Raw genomic sequence first — 20,812 nt, 5'->3', positions numbered from 1 at the left:
TACACAAGATTACTCACCGTCGTCACCGACAGACACCGCCTTCGTACGTAGCAAAACGAATAAGAAGTAGAAGTGCAAGAAGAATGACGAATCGATAGTGATGGATGGCGACATTTATAGAGATGAAATTGTTCTCCGAAAGTAGTTTTTGCTGATGAAAAGGTTGCGTTCACTGCATGATCGTGTTCATGACGACGGGTAAAGCATCAGTAAAGCAAATGAACAAGAAGGTTTAGGATATATTTCCTGAATCCGACCATTTATACAGAATTTTTCAAATTATCCAACTTTTCACTCATTTGTTTTCATATTATTAACTTTGCTCTGGTCTAAATAATTAAAATATGGGAAGAATGTAAAATTTACGTACCAAGTTGTAAGAAGGTGTCAAATTTACTTATTAAGTATCAAAATTCTATTTATATGTATGAACTTGTCAAAAAAGTGTCAAATATATTTAAAATAACAGAAATGTTAAACGGTGTTAAAATTTTTGTCACATGTAATATCCACATATTTTTAAATTTTTTAAATTGATATTACTTTAATTATTTTTCCATTTAAACAAAATTTATTTTTACTTTCTCTCTCATTCCTCCACAACTCTCCATTTTTTTTCTAACTTTTCTCTCTTTGATTAACTCAAGTTCTTTTGTTTTTTACCTTTTTCTAACCTCCAAGATTTAATGTTTTGTTTGAATAAAAAATAATTAAAGTAATGTTAATTTAAAAAAAAAAATGTTGATATTACATGTGACAAAAATTTTAACACCGTTTAACATTTCTGTTATTTTAAATATATTTGACATTTTTTGACAAGTTCATACATATAAATGGAATTTTGATACTTAATAAGTAAATTTGACACCTTCTTACAACTTGGTGTGTAAAATTGGCATTCTTCCCATTAAAATATTGATTAACTTAAATGATTGTTTGATTTTGGATGGAATCTAATAATGTTTAATTTTTAAAAATTTTAAATTAATTCATATATTTTTATTAATATATTTATTTTAATTATTTTCATATTTATTAAATAGTTTATTATTATTATTTATTTTATTTTATATTTTTATTAATTATTTTATAATCTATAATTCTATATATTAATTATATTTATATTAATTATTTTTTAAATTATATAATTATATTATATATATAACAATATATATACATACACAAAACTAAAAATTAAAATCAACAATCACAAATGGTTTAATAGTTAAAGTATTCTCATTTCATATATGAGACCATTGGTTCGAAGAATTTGAATATGGGCATGATAATGGTGGAGTATATATGGGGATGAAGAAATTGAATGAAAAGATATGTCAATATAAGACTAAAATATAGATTATGATATGTTGGTATAAGACTAAATTGATAATAGTGGTTGTATATGTTGGTGAGAATTTGAGAAAATGTGTTATTGCTTAAAAAAATCATTAAACAAAAAATAATTTTGATAAAATTATCTTTATTTGGTCTTTCCTCTCTAGTTTGTTTATAAAGTAGCTCGAACTAGATAAAATTATTATTGTCTCGTGTGTCTAAAATTACATAATATAAAGATACGAGTTTTTTTTACCATTTAAGGTGTTGCACTGAATCGTAATTTGTAATGGAGTGAGAAAGATACGACAACAATGAAGAGATTTTTTGCAATGAACTCCTTCGATTCACATCTGTGAATCTTGACTATATTACTGAAATGGTAAAATTTATGATCATTCGTTTTTTTCTATTGATTTATCATTATTATCAAGTACGAAGATTGCAAAATATTAATAGATTGTCAATTTCATGTGTTTGATGACTTCATTTGACGTATTTCACGAGATTACCATTATTTGTTTTTTACTATAATATAAGTCTACATTTTCAATATTCGTTACCTTAGTTAGTGAAGAATCATACAAATATTTATGCCTTCTATATTTCTCCAATATTACTTATGATTCTCATTTTTTTTTGAGTATTTTAGTTTTTGAATATTTAAAAAACAAATTGAGGAACGGAGTATATTTGGCGAGATTAAAAAACTTAAATGTTTTTTACAATCTTGCGGACCATATGGTAAAAGTTTATGTCGATTATTTTTCTTGATTACAGTTTTTTTTATATATCAATTTATAAAAAAGAATATAACGCTAGTTCGCTATATCTATGTCCAAGCGAGGAAGAACATGCAACAGATGTACTAAATAATTTGAGTGAATGCTCGATAATTACATTGACTTTATATATATATATATATATATATATATATATATATATATATATATTTTTAAAAATTTTAATTAATATAATCATAAATTTTTTCTTATGATGATTTTTCAAAACAACCCATTATTATTGAATTCTTATAAATGACCGATTTTCGTAAAGACAAATGAGTAAATGCGAGAAGATTATATATATATATAACCGTTGTGACATTTGACTATTCTAAGATTATGCATTAAAAAATGTTGATAGTTAATAAATTTTATATTACTTTTTACTCTTAAAACAAATCAAAGATTTTCATTACTAATATCACAAAAGTTAATACAAAAGTCTAACTACTTTTATGTCGAAACTCTCAGAAATCGAATTAAGGATAACATATACACTTTTTTCCATTATTATTTTTTAAATAATTTATACACATTCTTTAAATCTTCATACATCGGTTAGTGAAGAACCATGTAAATATTTACACATTTTATGGTTACACGACGAATTACCCTATGAAGTAATTGTGAAGTTGAATTATTCAAACTAAAAGTTGAGTCATCTAAAAAATTATTATCAATTTAACTTATATATTAAATTATTCTTTAATTGTTTTAAAATTTGTTTGACATTATGCACTTATTTATTTTTAATAAACTAAATTATAATATATTTTTGGTCAACAAGTTTAAGCTCAATAAATAAATTATATATAAGCGATTTAATAATTATATATATAAATAAAAATATTATAATTAAAGATAATATATATATAATATTTTAAGCTTAATCAGTTATGTTTAACCAAAAAGTTAAAGGAGGGTCATTGGACCTTTTTAAAAGTTGAAGGACGATTTGTTTTAAAAATTAATTTGAGGGCTAAAAGTGAGCGATCGAAGTAATTAGAGTACCGTCCAAATAATTTGTCATATATATAATAATGTTTAAAATTTAAGATCACCATAATCCTCCACTTCAATAAATATTTTATCTCTCCTCTCTTTTACTCTCTATTTCTTTATAAAGTGGAAGTCTAGGTCAGCAAATATAATAAAAATTTATTAAGTCACTTCTTTAATTCTCTCTTTTTTAATCTATCTCTCTACTTTAATTATTTTTCTCCCTCAGTTTTTATTTTAAGTCATTAAACAAACTAGCATGTAGTTTGTGCATTTGAAAGAGTAATGATATAAAAATTGAGAAAAAAAATTTACAGTTAAAATTTGATAGTATATAGATTAGTTAGTTAAAAAAATTAAACTTATATTATTAAAACATCTCGCGTTCATCAAATTTGGTGTTAAATTTAAAATATAAAGTCTTGTTAGCCTAGTTGGTTAAATGGTTGTACTTGTTTTGTTAGGTTGCAAGTTCCAAACATACATATAGCATTTTTAATTTTATTTTTAACCGTTTGAAGTTTATGGGCGGGTCAACCCACAATCCGACCCAAATATACATTTACTCTCACATATATATCCAAATTAACTATAGCTTTCGACCCGGCACTCCGGACACTTTGAAAATTAAGCATCATTATATATATATATATATATATATATATATAGATTAGTTAGTTAAAAAATTGAACTTATATTGTTAAAACGTCCCGTGTTCATCAAATTTGATGTTGAATTTAAAATATAAAGTCTTATTAGCATAGTTGGTTAAATGGTTGTACTTGTTTTGTTAGGTTGCAAGTTTGAAACATACCTATAACATTTTTATTTTATTTTTAACCGTTTTAATTTTAGGAGTCACAAGATTATGGTCAATGAGTGATTTTTCCAAGAGATAAAGAAACATATGAGGGGATATAGAGACATGAAAATGTGTGAGGTACAAGATCAGGGTTAGTTGAGGAATAGTAGTTGTGTTTTGAAAATGGATAAGAGGTGTATGATCAATTGAGATTGATTGTTGATTTGTTGAAGTGAGAATAAAAGAGAAGTTGACTAAGAATGGTGAGTAGTTTGTCGAGAAATTAAGAGACATATGAAAAAGTGTGAGTCACAAAAATATGGTCAGTGGGTGGTTTGCCGAAGGGATAAAAAATACATGAAAAAATGTGAGTCAAAAAATGATGGTCAATTGGGGGGTTAGTGGTTGAGTTTGACGAGAGATAAAATGTGTGTAATCAATTGAAGTCGACTAAGATTGGTGCGTGGTTTGACGAGGAGATAAAATAGGCATATGAAAAAGTATGAGTCACAATATAAGGGTTAATTGAAAGATTAAGTGAGTGTCAAGGGGATAAAATATATGTTAACATTAAACTAATTATAAATTAATTACTTAATTAGGTTTAAAGATGCATTTATAAAAAAAGAAATTGTTTATATATATAAATAAATAGAATAAATATGTAATATTATATATAAATATAAAAATTATAAAGGTATTTGCATTTATAACAAAAATAAATGTTTATATAAATAAAATAAATATGTAGTATATGAAGTAGGTACATTTGACTAGGGGATAAAATATAAGTTAACATTAAACCAATTTTAAATTAATTACTTAATTAGATTGAAATAATATTAATTTTATCTAAAATATTTGTAGATAAATAATATTTTGTATATACTTTTTCACGGAATAGTTATTTATAAATTCACCTAAAGTTAAACATAAAATAGAAATAAAATAAAAAATTATTTTCACACTTTCTTAATTAGTTTTTCTTAATTTGTTATCGATTGTTTTTTTAAAAAATTTCATTAATTAAAACCAAATAATATTTTTAGTTTATTTTATAAATTTTAATTTAAAATACAAAATATTATTAATAATTAAACAAATTACAATTTTAAATACCGTGTGTTACAACAAAAATACTAAATAATTAATTGATAACAATTTATATGCATTAATTAACATGAAAATAGTCATTTATAGTATCAAATCTTCAATAAACATCTTATCTTTTAGGAATATAAATGAAATAAAAATGACTAATTTTTCATATTTTTAGAATTTATACGACATAAAAGATAATAGCGTATACCAAATTATAAATGATAAAAGTTTACAAAAAAATTAAAAAGAGTTTATCTTAATATATATATATATATATATATATATATATATAATTTTATAAGAATAATTTAGATATAAATTTTGATTAAAACGATATATATATATATATATATATATATATATATATATATATATATATATATATATATATATATATATATATATATATATATATATATATATATATATATATATATATATATATATTTATATATATATATATATATATATTTATATATATATATATATATATATATATTAATGTTATATTATTTAAAATTTACATATATTATTTGTAAATGTGATTAAATTATTTATAATTATATGAAATAATCTTAAAATATTAAAAATCTTAAATCTAATATATATATATATATATAAATAATGATGCTTAATTTTCAAAGTGTTCGGATTCCGGATCGAGAACTGTGGTTAATTTGAATATATAAGTGAGAGTAAATGAATATCTGGGTCGGATTGTGGGTTGACCCACCCATAAACTTCAAACGGTTAAAAATAAAATTAAAAATGTTATAGGTATGTTTCAAACTTGCAACCTAACCTAACAAAACAAGTACAACCCTTTAATCAACTAGGCTAATAAGATTTTATATTTTAAATTCAACACCAAATTTGATGAACGCAGGACATTTTAACAATATAAATTCAACTTTTTAACTAACTAATATATATATATATATATATATATATAATGCTTAATTTTCAAAGTGTCTGTATTGTCGGGTTGAGAGCTGTGGTTAATTTGGATATATATATATATATATATATATATATATATATATATATATATATATATATATATATATATATATATATATGAGAGTAAATGGATACTTGACTCGGATTGTGGGTTGACCCGCCATAAACTTCAAACGGTTAAAAATAAAATTAAAAATGTTATATGTATGTTTCGAACTTGCAACCTAATAAAACAAGTACAAACATTTAAACAAGTGTGATTGACATGTGGTTTGTCGAGGGATAATAGACCGGTATCAATTAAAAGTGGTTAAAATATATGAATCAAATATTTGATTGACCAAAGTGTGAGGTCACGATGCTAAATGTTAAAAAATATAAGTCAAATATTTGATTTTTCAAAATGAAAATATAAGGTTACGAGATAAGAGGTTCATTCGGAAAAAATATATGATGAGATATGTGAGAAAACATGTTGTTTTTATCGAATGAATAAAATATAGAATGAGAGTGTTCTTTTTTTTAAAATATATTATTCGTGATTTATTAAGAATTTTAAACATTGAATACATATTATTATTATTATTTATTTTATTATATTTTTATCCGTGTGAATCGCCCGAGAATCTTTCTAATTTTATTAACAACACAAACACCCATCATTATCTCTCTTCTAATTAATCCAAAAATAAAATAACTTTCCAACCAAACAAATCTTTTCTGGAACGGAGAATGGAATTATGTGTCACAATATCGAAAAAATGATAAAGAGTGAGGAGAGAAAGAAGAGAGAGAAATTTTGTTATTTTTCGGCCAATCACAGTCACATCATTTCCTCCCTCATTCTCTCTATCAAATTCTCTCTTTCAATCATTTCTCATTTATTTATTTATCTATTTATTTTAACTATTTTTAAAATACGTTCTGATTTTAAATAATTCAAAATTTGTTCAGACACAAATAAGCCATTCAAATTAATTTTTTTAATTTCCTGCAATGTTATGTTTATGAGTTTCAGAGAATATATATTTTTGAAATATGTTCGGACTTTATAAAAGTTATAAATTTGGAGGGTGTAAAATATAAGTGTCTATACCTTTGATTGATACCGAAAATTATGAAAAAAAAAATACCGTGAGTTGGAGAGCACTTCTAAACTCTTGCTGAAATTTTCAGATAATTCAGAACCGAGTTTAAAATCTCTGTACAAGATTTCAAAAATAACTTTAAAAAGTTTGAAAATACTTGATTTTTAAGTCTTAAAGACTTGTTTGAATTAAATAAATATACAAATAAATAAAATAAATAAAACAACATGCATGAATAAGATATAATAAAATAAAGTGTTACTATATAAATAAAGGATAATAATTGGAAATTATAATATTAAATAAAATAATAATAATAAATATATATTGCTTTGAGATTATGTCTTGCTTGATTCCTTGTAGAAATAAAAAAAAAAAATCAAGGAATTGCAAGAACATTGGGTTTTATTTGTTAGTAACATTGTGTGGTAGGAAATGTCGATCAATGCAACCTAACGAGGATTAATGCGAATTCGACTGAAAGTAAAGTAATCTTCTAAAAAACACCATGTTCTTCCTTTAGTATATATGATTCAAAAACCTTGTTAGTGCATTATTATTGATAAATTGTGAGAATTTGTGGATGATTTGATCAATCAAATGGGGGCTAAGTGTTGGTAAGATTTTTTGTTTTGGTTGACTTTTACAGTTGACCAGTTTGGTTCAACTCTTAGCCGTGTTCAAACTTAATTAGAACGACCGGTTTAGTTCAAGGCTAAGGCAATATTTGTAGTTTTATTTTGACAAATTTAATTATTTTCGATCTAAAAGGTTCTAAACATTTATAAAAAAATAAAAAATGGAAAACGACTTAGAATAATTTTTTTTTTATATTTTTACACTAATTGTTTAATATTTTCTAGCTTTTAAAACAAAAATATAAATTATTATTTGGCTAAGAAATCAAATATCTCAAATTCAACTTTTTATTTTTTTAATAATAAGAATTAATCTTAACTCACTAATATAGTATAAATAAAAAGAGTATTTAAATAACAGATTAAAGATCTCATGATTAAGAATCCTTTAAAATTGGGATTTCGCCACTCACTATGAAATTCGTTTTCGCTTCTTAAATTTATTAATAATTTTTTTTCTTCATTTACTTGTAAGTATAGAGAAGATAAAGAGATTATTTCAAACCAGAAAGTCCGGTGAAGAGAAAGAAGATCATTGCAAGTAAAGCCACTTATGCAATGAGTCGCATCAGCTTCTCCAGTCTTCAATATATACTAATTCAAAACAAATTAATATTTTATCAACTAGATCAATAAAAACACAAAAATATGTAACAATTAAGGTTGAATAAGATAGACAATTATTTACGTCCTTAGGCGAGAGGATAAAATTTCTAGAACCAATTAAAAACGAAAATAGGCATTGGGGACATTTCTAAAGATGAAATTGTTCTCCAAAGTAGTTTATGCAAGTGACTACGGGAAAGCAAATGAACAAAAAGGGTTAGATTATATTTCCTAAATCCCTTTTAAATTATACACCTTACTTCTTTTTAAAATTATTAACTTTATCTATTTTATTAAAAATAAATATTAATTTAAATATTACATAATATTTTATATAAATATTAATAAAATATATATATATATATATATATATAATTATATAAATTATATAATAATACTTAATTTCAAAATATTCATCGTTAATTTGGATATATATATATATATGAGAATAATAAATATTTCGGTCGAATACTTACAAACAGTTTGTAACGATTGAGTTTATATTCTAACAAAAATATTTAAATCGCTCCACCGTGCTACACGTAAATTCTTACAATCCAGAATATATATATATATATATATATATATATATATATATATATATATATATATATATATATATATATATATTTATTGATTATTTTATTAAAATATAAAATAAGTTTAAAAAATTATAATTATATATGGATGTTATATATATAATTATGAGAATAAATAAATAAAATTTAAAAATATATATAAATTATAAAATTATATAAACGAATTTAAAATATTATAAAATATTTATAAATTTTTATATTAAATTTAAAATATAAAGTATTATTAGTTTTCTTGGTTAAAATTATGAATTTATATTCATAGGTGTGGAAAGTTTTAGAATTGTGTATCACATTTTTAATTAGATTTTTTAAATTTAACTATTTCAAGTTTATGGACGGATCAAACTGCCACCTTCCCAAATTAAATGCAACTGATTCAAGAAGAGCAAGAACAAATGCAACTGATTCAAGAAGAGCAAGAATAACTGCTCACTCGGTCATAGGGAAAAAAGTAAGTGATAGTCATCCATCGCCTTGAGATCTTTCTTTTGTCTCTTCCAGACTATCGGAAAAGAAAGAAATGATTAATATATGCAAAATAATTACGTATTTACAAAATACCGTCTCAATTCATCGTATTTTATCAGATTCAGGATGTGTTATGGTTTCGAAGGATGAACCAGATATGGACAGTTCCAATAATATTTCTTGAACAAAAATCTGACAATCTAGATACAGTTAAACATTATATATATATATTATTTTAATAAATTTTGGTAAGTTTATTTTGTAATTTATAAAATATATTTTATTTTTGATTGAAATGTCAAATTGGGCTCTTTAGTGAGGTAAATAGAAACTTGAAATATCTTTCTTTAAATCTTAAAATTTGAGATTTCTTATTTTTAAAGTTATACAAAACGATGTTTCTTACTTAATTACCGAATTTCTTCGAAGGGAGAGTTTTGACATTTTTTTTCATAAAAAGTCGCCATGTAGATTATCGATTTTCTAAAATTCGGTAATCAAAATGATGACTTCATTAAAATTCAATAGTCAAATTAGGGGAATTAATATTTTATTTAGTTATTATAAATGTTTTGTTTTTTATTTAATATATTTTATTTTAATGTTTGTGTTATATATATTTTAACAAATTTATAATAAATTTGACATACAATTCTCCATCCTAGTTCTTGATAATGAGAGACTATTCTAGTTTAAAATATAAGTTAAAAAGAAATAGAAGATATCAATAAAAGAGATTTAATGCATGCATGTTTAATGAACACTCAATATATATAAATATTGTGAATGGAATAAAATGACTCAAATATTATTGTAAACATAAATAAAGATAACAAATATGTGTTTATTATTGTTATTATTATTATGCAGCATCTGCAAATCCAATTTTAGATTTTTCATAGTCAAATACGGTGTGATAACGACCCATGAACATGTCCCCCAAAATCCTTTATAGAAAACATAATAACAAATTCATCAATATATTTTTTATTTTTTTTTCATTTGAGCTAGAGAATGGAAAGAGATTGTGTCAAACCATGTAGAATAATAATCAACATTGGAAAAAAAGCCACTGATGCATTGTTCAGAATCACCTTCTCCTTCCTTCCATATATACTAATTCAAATTACAAATTAATATTTTATCAACAAGTTTAATAAAAACACAAAATATGTAAGAATTAAGGTAAAATAAGATAAACATTTTTTACCTCCTTAGATGAGAGAGTAAAATTTCTATCGCCAATTAAAAACGAAATTATAGGCATTGAGGAAACTTGCGAACAATCCACAAAATATGATTCAAATGGTCTTGACAGTGAATTACAGAGCTGATGTAAACATTATCTTTTTAATTTATTTGATTCTAAAGTTAATTAAATGATTTTAAGTGAGAATAATAAATATTTACCTTATTAACATAGTATAAAATATTATTTTCTGTTTGTTTCTTCATTAGCCGACTCTCCATCCATACAACTACCATTTCACAAGTTCTGCACATACCCATAGAGTAAACATCTATTGTTCTTCTATCATCACTTTCCTCGATACTCTTAGTTCCATTAACTGGGCATAATCCAATTAGGGAACAAATTTTGTTAGCCTATTAAAAGTTTAAGACAACATTAGAATTTGTGTATTTTAAGGAAAATCAAATTTCAGTAACATAAATAACAACCTCTCCTGGGAGCATTTTCAGAATGGTTTGTCCATACTCTTCAACAATTGACTTACATTCATGACTTACTAATCCTGTTTCGTTGACTCCAAGTTCATGGTTTATCATGGTAATTGCAGTCTACACTTATTAAAATCATTTATTATTTATCGACCATTGTATAACAACAAAATAAAACACTTCTTCAGCTTCACATACCATTGGACCTGACAACAAAGAAGTTCCAGAATCCACAACGGTAGAACAATCAAATCTGCACACACCTTCAAAATGTACTCTATAATCAATAAATGACATGTTCTCTCTTTTTCTTTCTTTTTCATGCTACCAACATGACCTCCCATTACACATTATCTCTTATTTTAAGAAATGACCTCATCTTTTATGTAAGATTGATGAAAGAGCTCACCTATTGATTGACCATTGATTAAAACATTACTCGTAGCAAACTACAAGAGCAAGCACATTATAAGATTTTAAAAGAAACAACCATATAAATTAAAAATATGTATATAAGTTTCACAACCTGCCAATGACCCTTTCCGGTCACAGGGACATAAGTATGGTCCCCCTTGTGATGCTTTGGATCAATCCCACCAAACACAAGTTCACCTCCTTCCTCTTCTTTTTTGTTTCTATCAAGCCGAAATGAGAATACTTGATTCCGAATCAGACCCTGATTCATCATGTTGTACCTGCAAACAAATATGAGTGGTTACTCCTTATCTTATCTTAAGAGGAATATCAAAACAAATTTTAATTTAGCATATGATGGTGCATACCATACTGGAACAACACCTAAATCATTTAGCTCCTTAAATCCAAGGCCAAGAACGCCATCAAACTTACTAGACTGAAACGCAGAATCAGGCGGTATTGTTGCTTCAATAAAGCCCTGTAGTTGTAGTAAACTTAAAGTATAGTATTAGTATTAAAGAAATTATGATTTGGAAAATCTATGAAAGGCTAATGTTGTATATATAACCTGATTCTTGATTGTTAAACCACCAACTATAACATTGTCTTGGCTAACATTGCCAGATATTGAACCTGAATCATAGTGTATCTCAGCAGATGTTCCTGTGCAAAACAGCAACATTAATTATTATGTTTCAATTCAATATCACCTTCCTGCTTTGTTGCTTACATGAAGTTATTTCTATAAAAGTTGCAACAGACACCAACCGTTCTTTTTATACGTTCTTGAACGACAGGAATTGTATTTGTTCCTTTTAGATGTTTTTGAACGACGGGCAAAGAAACACCAACGCTGCAGCAAAAATATAGGCAAATTCAACACAATTTTCTCCCCTAATAAAATTTGTATGAATGATCACACTTACAGTTACAGATAAGCAGCACCTTGATGAAGGTATCCACATTTTAGAGCTTCCTGTATCAAAATGCACAGTGAAGTTCTGTGGTGGTGTACCGATTGAAATCTCACCGTAGTACTGCATGTTATCGTAATTCTTTAGCCTTACAGTGACGCCATCCTTTTGAGAATCCGGTAGTTGCGGGGTAAGTCGAGGAGCAGCGATCCTGTTGTTTTCATCTAACTTAAACTTTTTCAGTCCAACTCTCACTAATCCATCGTTGGATTCAGAAAACACCAGCTGATCAAGAAGGAGGGATGAAAGAAAAAGAGTGATAACTGATGCTCTAAACTTTGTTCCCATGCTTGATCACCTGCAAAGCAATTTGAAGAACTTCATTCAGAAAATGTATATAATAAGTGATTGATTACTCACCGACAGACAGACAGACGGCGCCGTGTACGTACGTAGCAAAAAGAATGAGAAGTAGAACGATGATTTGGAAATACTTGGATGAAATTGCATGTATATATGATCGTGTTAGTGACGATGAAGAAAGCACCAGTAGTAAAGCATATGAACCAGGAGGATATATTTCCTAAATCCGTCCATTTTTACCGACCTTTTCAAATTACACACATTATTTTTCATTTTTTATATTATTTACTTTATCTGTTTAATTAAAATAAAATATATTAAAGTGAGATTTTATTATGAAAATAAAAGTAATAGTATTATAAAGCTTATTAAACAATAGAAATCAAATCAAATACATATTTTATTTTCTTAAATTTGTTCTAAATGGGGAGACCAAATTCCCCGTTTGTTTGGTTTCGCGATTTAGCCTTCTAGTTCAAGATCAAAACTGTGTATGACAGGAAGTTAATGACGAAGATAACCCGGTCAAAACTTATCGGGTCCTTTCGATAAATAAAACGTAAAATCCAACTTTCTAAGACCTAAATCATGAAGTAGACACCGTTTTTAACCAGCACTGATGTGCACAAGTTTTTTCCTATTGTAACCAAATTGCGAATCCAAATGAATTCTTATGTTTGTCAGGTAAATATTTTATTGATTTTTTTTAAAGTTAAATGGCAACTCTTACAAAATCAAATTACTAGTTAATTAAAAAAAAGTAAATTTACTCCTAAAAGATATTTCTAAATGGATTTTTTTTTTTAAAATTTATTCGACTAGTCCACTTTGTTACAACAAATTCTTACAGACCACCAAGAGGTTCAAAGTGTTAAAAATCTTGTCTTGAAATAACAGAAATATATAAAAATACAATGTTACAATGAAATAAGATATATGAAGAACAATATCACCGAATTTGATATTGATTCGAGAAATGTGTTAAACACATTTATCTTAAAACAGTTTCATCGTCTCCTGTTTGTGCTGAAACTTATCGCAGATAGCTATCTCCCAAGGTACAACGAATCCAATAGTGATTCTACACTGAAATCACTACGCATCGAATTTAACTGAGTTTCAACGAAAAAATCAAGCAAGAAATTCGATTATTATTCACGTAATAAGAAGAGAACTTTTGGAATTCTAGAATGAGAAATGATAAGATGATGTTGTGTGCTGAAATGAATAAAGAATGAGTATATATTGGTGAGAATTAAACTTTCAAATAAAATCATCCAAAAAGGTATATTGGCAATAAATATTGCTCATTCATTGCATATACGTTGATTCGCTGAAGGAAAATGTTGAACATTTAATATTCAATGCTAGCTAATGAAAAGTCCATACATTAGCCAATTCATAAAGTTGAATGTTTATCATAACATTGAATTTTAATTTTCTAATTATACATTAAATATTAATTAAATTATAATTTGGACTAAATTCACCGTTAATTCACGTTTAAATTTGTGTAAATTTTATTTGATATTATTTATTAACAATCTTATTTCCATTCATTCATTAATAGAATTAGTTTAATTTTAACAATCCCCACATTAATGGAAATTGAAAGATTAACTTTTTGAAAGTTTCAAAAGTTAAATTATACCTAGGATGGGTAGTTGCAACCATTTGAACATTCCCTTATAAAAGTATATAACTTTACTAGCCAATTAGTAGACTTGATGTTCTTGAACTATTATACCATATGTGTAAATGATTACACACTTTCAAATCGAATTTTCCCTGATACATGTCAAGCTGTCATGGTTGTGTCCATTTTGGCCATGGAACATGATATGCTTATCCTCGTCAAAATATATATTGTTTCGTTATATGATTAATTCTCAATAATAACTTTCCAAGTCAGTACAATTAGGTTGTCCTATTGAACCTAATTCTTGGGATCTCCAATCTACATAGGTTGAGTTTTCCTTCATACCAACTTATAGTAGGCTAATGTCTTAAAAGACTTTCAAACTAACTATCTATTCAATAATTTGGTTACTGGATCCACAATGTTACGTTATCTTTGACTTACATAGTCAAATTTGATAACTCCATTAGAGAGTAGTCTAATAACATTATGTCTAAGACGTTTATGTCTAGACTTGTCATTGACTGATCTAAGCTTGTCCAATTTAAAATTACTTTTAAAATAATTAGAAATTTATGTTGTTACATTCTTAGTTAACCTTGGAACATCTTCTAATAAGAGCATAGTCATTCGTACATGCTTATCATTTAATTTTTTTTATTTTTTTTATGAAAATATTGTTTACTTGGCTAACTAGTAGATAAAATGTCTTTGAACTATTCTGCCTTCTTTATTTTTCGACATAAGTCAAAAATATAGATTATAACGTTTAATCTATCCATCATAATTTTCTTAAAAGATTTTCATACGTAAATTGCACTTTTAAGTGTAAACATATTTATTTTTAGATGTAAAGTCTTTCATATAATAATATCGATATATTATTTGATAACAACATGATATTTCGTGTAGTGCAATTCACATCCTTAATGGATTTAATCATTTTTATTGTATTTTTCAACAATAAAAATATCGTACAAAAGACACATAATGAAATAATTTCCATTGTTTTTATGATATATATAATTGTCACATTCACTTTTAATCAAAGTATGATCAAATTTTCATATCATTACTAAAAATTGTTATAAGTCATACAAAGACTTATAAACTTTCTTTTTCATCTATTTCATAAAATCATTTTGAAGACATTGGTTCTTATAATTTTTTTTTTATGAAAGTAATGTCAAAGAAATGACACTTTTATTGATATCAAAATCCTCAAATTTTAAATATCGATTTGAGCACCAACTCAGCAAATATAAACAAGACATTTTCTTGTTATTTTTTTTATAAAATTGCGCAACTTTATCTTTTATAGAGAACATATTTCTCTACCAATTTATCTTTTTACATAATATACACAATTTTTTTTTGTTATCATCAATAAAAATATTTATCCCCACATTTGTTTTGGTACCTTTTTTTAAATCACATACATTTATGATTTAAATCAATAATTTTCTAATCAAGAAATTGTCACACAATTCTTTTATAAATTTCTTTTGTTATACTTATCCTATAATGAATAAGATAACTATATTATAAATATTTAATTGAATAAAACATAATTTTTATACAAGAGATTAGAATGTTTATTCATATATAAATTATTCTTCACATAATCTCTACATAAGAAATTATAATATTTAATCAATTAAAATATTTATTTCATCACATTATTTCTATAAAAGAAATTAGAATATTTAATCAAATTAATATTCACAATGTCACATTATTTCTACAAAATAAATCATAATGTTTCAAGCATTTTTGGCTGAAGACGCTTAAACATTTATATTGATTGCACGTTTGTATCTCATAATATCGACACATTTGCCACATTATTTCTCAAATCAAACACAACTTTTCTTGTAATTATTAGATTTCAAAAACATCAAATTAAACAAGTCTTTATGATGAACTATATATATCAAATAACATAATCAAATAACATAATCAAATAATATAATCAAATGATATGTCATATATATTATAATTACTTCGTATATCATTAAATAAATATCTTTCTAAAATACATCAATAATTGACAATTTATCTTTAATCAAATATAAAATAAATAATTATTATAAATAATTAGCATGTATCCCGTGCATTTGCACGAGTAATAATATAAAAAACCGTGAAAAAAATATTACGGTAAAATTTTTATGCGCGGGTCAACCCACAATCCGACCCAAGTATCCATTTGCTCTCACATATATCCAAATTAACCACAGCTCTCGACCCGGCAATCCGGACACTTTAAAAATTAAGCATCATTATATATATAAATTATTCATGTCATCAATTCGTCAATTTCTTAATTAATGATGACTTTTAACTTTCCATAGTAGTTACTGTATACCAAAAGACACAATAATTTTATGAAAAAAAATTAGAATTTTCTATTAAAATAAAATAGATATACAATAATTTTTATTCACGTATGTATATAAATAACAAGTTAATGTAACACAAGTTATCATATTATTAGCTAATATGCATGATATATATATAAACAATCACTTAGCAACACAATATATGACAACAAATGTATCTCATGTCTTAATCGAAGTAATTACATTATCGTGTTTTGACCGATAATCCACGTGAAGCGACAACACTTAAAACAAATCTAGGTGGATCGTTCTCACCGAGATATTTCTTGCGAAAATATTTCGATTTACATAGTTATCTTTTTGAATGCTAATATAATGAGTTATAACACAAATGACATTCATTCTGTCATTACTAATCACATAATTTCTATAGATGAAATTAAAATGTTTCAAAATATTAATGACAACATCATTTTGACAAATTAAATTTCTACATAAGAAATCATTAGGATTCCCAATTCATTTCATAATTTCTTACATATGAAATTATAATGATGTCAACAATAATGATTAATGTCATTTTGACAAATCATATTTTTATAAGAAATCGTCATCCCATTAATCTCATAATTCACAAGAAATTTGAATGATTTTTACATCAATGACTCTCAAGTCATTTTAAGGAGTCTTATTTCTACCAAAAAAATCATTAACTATTCATTCATCTCATAATTTCTACACAAGAAATTGGAATGGTTCCAACATTAATGACTAAAGTCATTTTAATGAGTATGATTTCTATAAAGAAAATATTGACTATCTCATTCATCTTATAATTTCTACTCAAGAAATTGAAATGAAGATTAAAAGTTTTAAAAACAATGAATTTCATTTATTTTAATATTATTTTTCTCGTAATAACTCGTTATAACAATTTCAAAGTGGGTATACTAACCATATATATTAAAATTATTCAAAGATAAATTAACAATATTATATTTTAATGCCTCACTAGTAAAGGAATTTTAAGTATATATATTTTTTTAACTTTGTGATCTATAACTTTTTTTAATTTGTGAGCTATAATTTTTTTTTCTTGGCCCAACCCATTTTTATTAACAACACAAACACCCATCATTATCTCTATTCTAATTAATCCAAAAATGAAATAGCCTTCCAACAAAACAAACCTAAAATTCTTTCCTTTTTTTTCCTTAAAATTTTACCCTTTGGGCTTGGGCATTCTAAGAGGCTGGACCTGGTCCTTTAGGTTGGACTTGACCTGTAAAAAAAGTAAGTCTATAATAACTCTCTCTTTTTATGATTTTTAATATGTATTTATTTATCTATTTATTTTGACTACTTTAAAAATATGTTTGAATTTTAACTAATTCAAAAATTGGTTGACACAACTACACCATTCGAATTAATTTTTTAATCTCGTGTAAGGATACTGTGTTTATGAATTTCAAAAAAATTATATTTTTTTGAAAAATGTTTGAAATTTTTAAAAGTTATAAATTTGAAGGATGTAAAAAATGAGTGTCTACATTTGTGATTGATGCCAAAAATTGTGAAGAAAAGTACCATGAGTTGAATAGCACTCCTAAACTCTTGTTGAAATTTTCAGATTATCTATAACCGAGTTTAAAATCTCAGTACAAGATTTCAAAAATAACTTAAAAGCTTGAAAATACTTGCAGCCTTAAAGATTTGTTTGAATTAAATAAATATACAAATAAATAAAATAAAACAACATGACTAAGATATAATAAAATTAAGTGTTGAAATAAATAAAAATAATAGGGAAGTAATGATAATAATAATAATATTAAATATATATTGTTTTGAGATTTAATGTTGTGGTTGATTCTTTGCCGAAATAAAAAAAAAAATGGAGGAAAAAAGAACAAAAAAATTGCAAGAATATTGGTAATAAGGTGTGGTAGGAACTATGAAGAAGCACTACATCAATTTTTGATTCGGTTACTGATATATACCTAGGATGATATAGAAGTTAATTGTTAGATCCTTAAACGCTTGAATAAATCTAACTAGAGTTCGCCTAAATTTGAATTTCGGATGAAAATTTCATATCGTCTCTTTCCAGTGTAAGCTTGAAAAAGATGATATAAGAAACTCCTATGATCAATTTATAAAATGTTTGTAAAGAAAAATTGATAATGTATTGAAATTATGATGACTGTCAGAGTTTAGTGTTAATTTTTCTTTAACAATTTGTTGGTCCATACATTAATATGAGACTTGCAGCATATTTGTATGACAATTTTAAGTTAATTAGAACATTAATTTGATTGTTGTAATCTTGATTTAACCATCAGAGAAATTATGATAATCTTTCTCGTCTGTGAGGCGAAGGTCCAATGTGTTAATTAGTGTAGACAAGTCGCAAATCACTTACTTCATTTATTATTCTAGAAATTTGTATAATCCAACCTAACCAGGAATTCACATTCGATTGAAAGTAAAAAATCTTCTAAAAAACACCATCTAATTTCTATGATAAGTTCTTGATTTGATATATTCAAAACTTGTTAGTGTAATAAGAAGTGGATACCAACCCTAAGTTCCTAGGTTCGAGTCTGTCAGGCGGCAAGTTCTGCGTCTGGTTAAATGGTTAAGTGTGTTTGTGGGCTACATACTTAATCCGTTGTCCTATTTTTTATTTTTCCCCCAAAAAAGAACTTGTTATTGCATTATTATTGATAAATTGGTGGGGGCTAAGGTTAAGACTTACTTTGGTAAGTTGACTTTTACATTTAACCATGATTCAACTCTTAACCGCCTTCACACTTAGAACAATCGATTTAGGGTGTTAATATTTGGTCTGAACCGAATAACCGACCGAATTCAAATTTACTGAATTCGAATTTCATTTTTGATTTTCAAATTGAATTTCAAATTTTGTTTTGAATTAGACTAATTTGAATTCAAGATTTAACAATAAAATTAAATCGAATTCCGTTCGAATTAGTTTGAATTAGAATAATTTGCTTTCAATATTTAACAATAAAATAAAAAATAAAATCAAATTCGGTTCGAATTCGTATTATTCGAAATTCGAACCAAATATCAAATTCTAAGAAACCAAACCGATGAACTCGAATAACTCGAAAACTGAACCGATAAACACCCTTAATTTAGTTCATGTGTAAGGCACTGATTATAGTTGTATTTTGACAAATTTAATATTTTTAAGTCGTTTCCGATCTAAGAAGGTTCTAAACATTTTAAAAAATAGAAAATGACTTAGAATAAAATTTTACATTTCTGACACTAATCGTTTATCAATTTTCGGTCCATATTTACCATATACAAATGAAATTTAGATGAAAAGAGCATATCTCTTCTAGATCTTAGACTGGGACATTCATAAAATCTTTTACAGAGAAACGAGATTAGGTTCGGGATTTACATTAATAATTTTTTGTAATATGTTATAATAAAATCTAAAAAGCCAAATTTGTTTCGGAGTAGAGACCGTCCATTTGGATGGGAATGTGGGACACATCACCTAAGCCCTTTTCCACGCGTAATCAAACGCTGAGCTGGAAAAATTTCTAAAAATTTTCTTTCTTAAGTTCTCGATAAGTAACTAGACGACGACTCTTAAAAATAATTAAAGCATGTCTAACTATTGCTAAGTTATATTTTGATTCAGTATCTCAATTTAAGATGAGACGACTCTTGATATAATCATTTTCTAGTTTTTTTACTATATTTGAGAGAAAAGTAAACCACGAGACTTAGGAAAATAATCGACTAAAACATTTTTCTAAAAGTACTCGAGGCAAGCCTACATTTAAAATATCCCGTCTCTTACCGCTGGTGCAGTCGAGCAGAAAGAAGTAAGGAATGTGACTCAATCCAATTGTGAGCTACCAACTGCCTTAAAGACAAGGTTTAAATTGTTTTAAGTATCGAAAAACGAGACAGTGATAAAAAAATAGAGCCTACAAGACTCAATATATATTGTAAATGGAAACAAATTTGACCTCTTGTGAACATAAATGAATTTAACAAATATGTGTCCATTATCATTATTATTATTAATA

General features: G+C 25.5%; 1 protein-coding gene across 1 annotated transcript; it reads right to left on the bottom strand.

Moving 5' to 3' along the window:
* Nucleotides 1–9,231: 9,231 nt before the first annotated feature.
* On the bottom strand, nt 9,232–12,740 carry LOC124933807 (aspartic proteinase A1-like). The gene is made up of 10 exons (XM_047474250.1): nt 12,424–12,740; nt 12,261–12,331; nt 12,047–12,141; nt 11,844–11,956; nt 11,588–11,756; nt 11,471–11,510; nt 11,260–11,324; nt 11,062–11,181; nt 10,887–10,986; nt 9,232–9,338 (listed from the first exon to the last, which is right to left on the bottom strand). The coding sequence occupies exons 1-10, from the start codon at nt 12,738–12,740 to the stop codon at nt 9,232–9,234; spliced, it is 1,197 nt and encodes a 398-aa protein (XP_047330206.1).
* Nucleotides 12,741–20,812: the final 8,072 nt, after the last annotated feature.

Source organism: Impatiens glandulifera, chromosome 4 (assembly GCF_907164915.1).
Source record: "Impatiens glandulifera chromosome 4, dImpGla2.1, whole genome shotgun sequence".
Taxonomy (NCBI): Eukaryota; Viridiplantae; Streptophyta; class Magnoliopsida; order Ericales; family Balsaminaceae; genus Impatiens; species Impatiens glandulifera.
The sequence above is the reverse complement of the archived record's forward strand: the minus strand, read 5'-3'. Positions and strand labels throughout refer to the sequence as shown.

Bases quoted from the DNA above. Each gene is read 5' to 3' on its own strand.
- LOC124933807 (XM_047474250.1), bottom strand. From the start codon at position 12,740: ATGGGAACAAAGTTTAGAGCATCAGTTATCACTCTTTTTCTTTCATCC. The intron at 11,957-12,046 runs GTTATATATACA...CTACAACTACAG, and splicing joins GTTTAACAATCAAGAATCAG to GGCTTTATTGAAGCAACAAT. The intron at 11,325-11,470 runs GTGAGCTCTTTC...TACATTTTGAAG, and splicing joins AATCAATGGTCAATCAATAG to GTGTGTGCAGATTTGATTGT.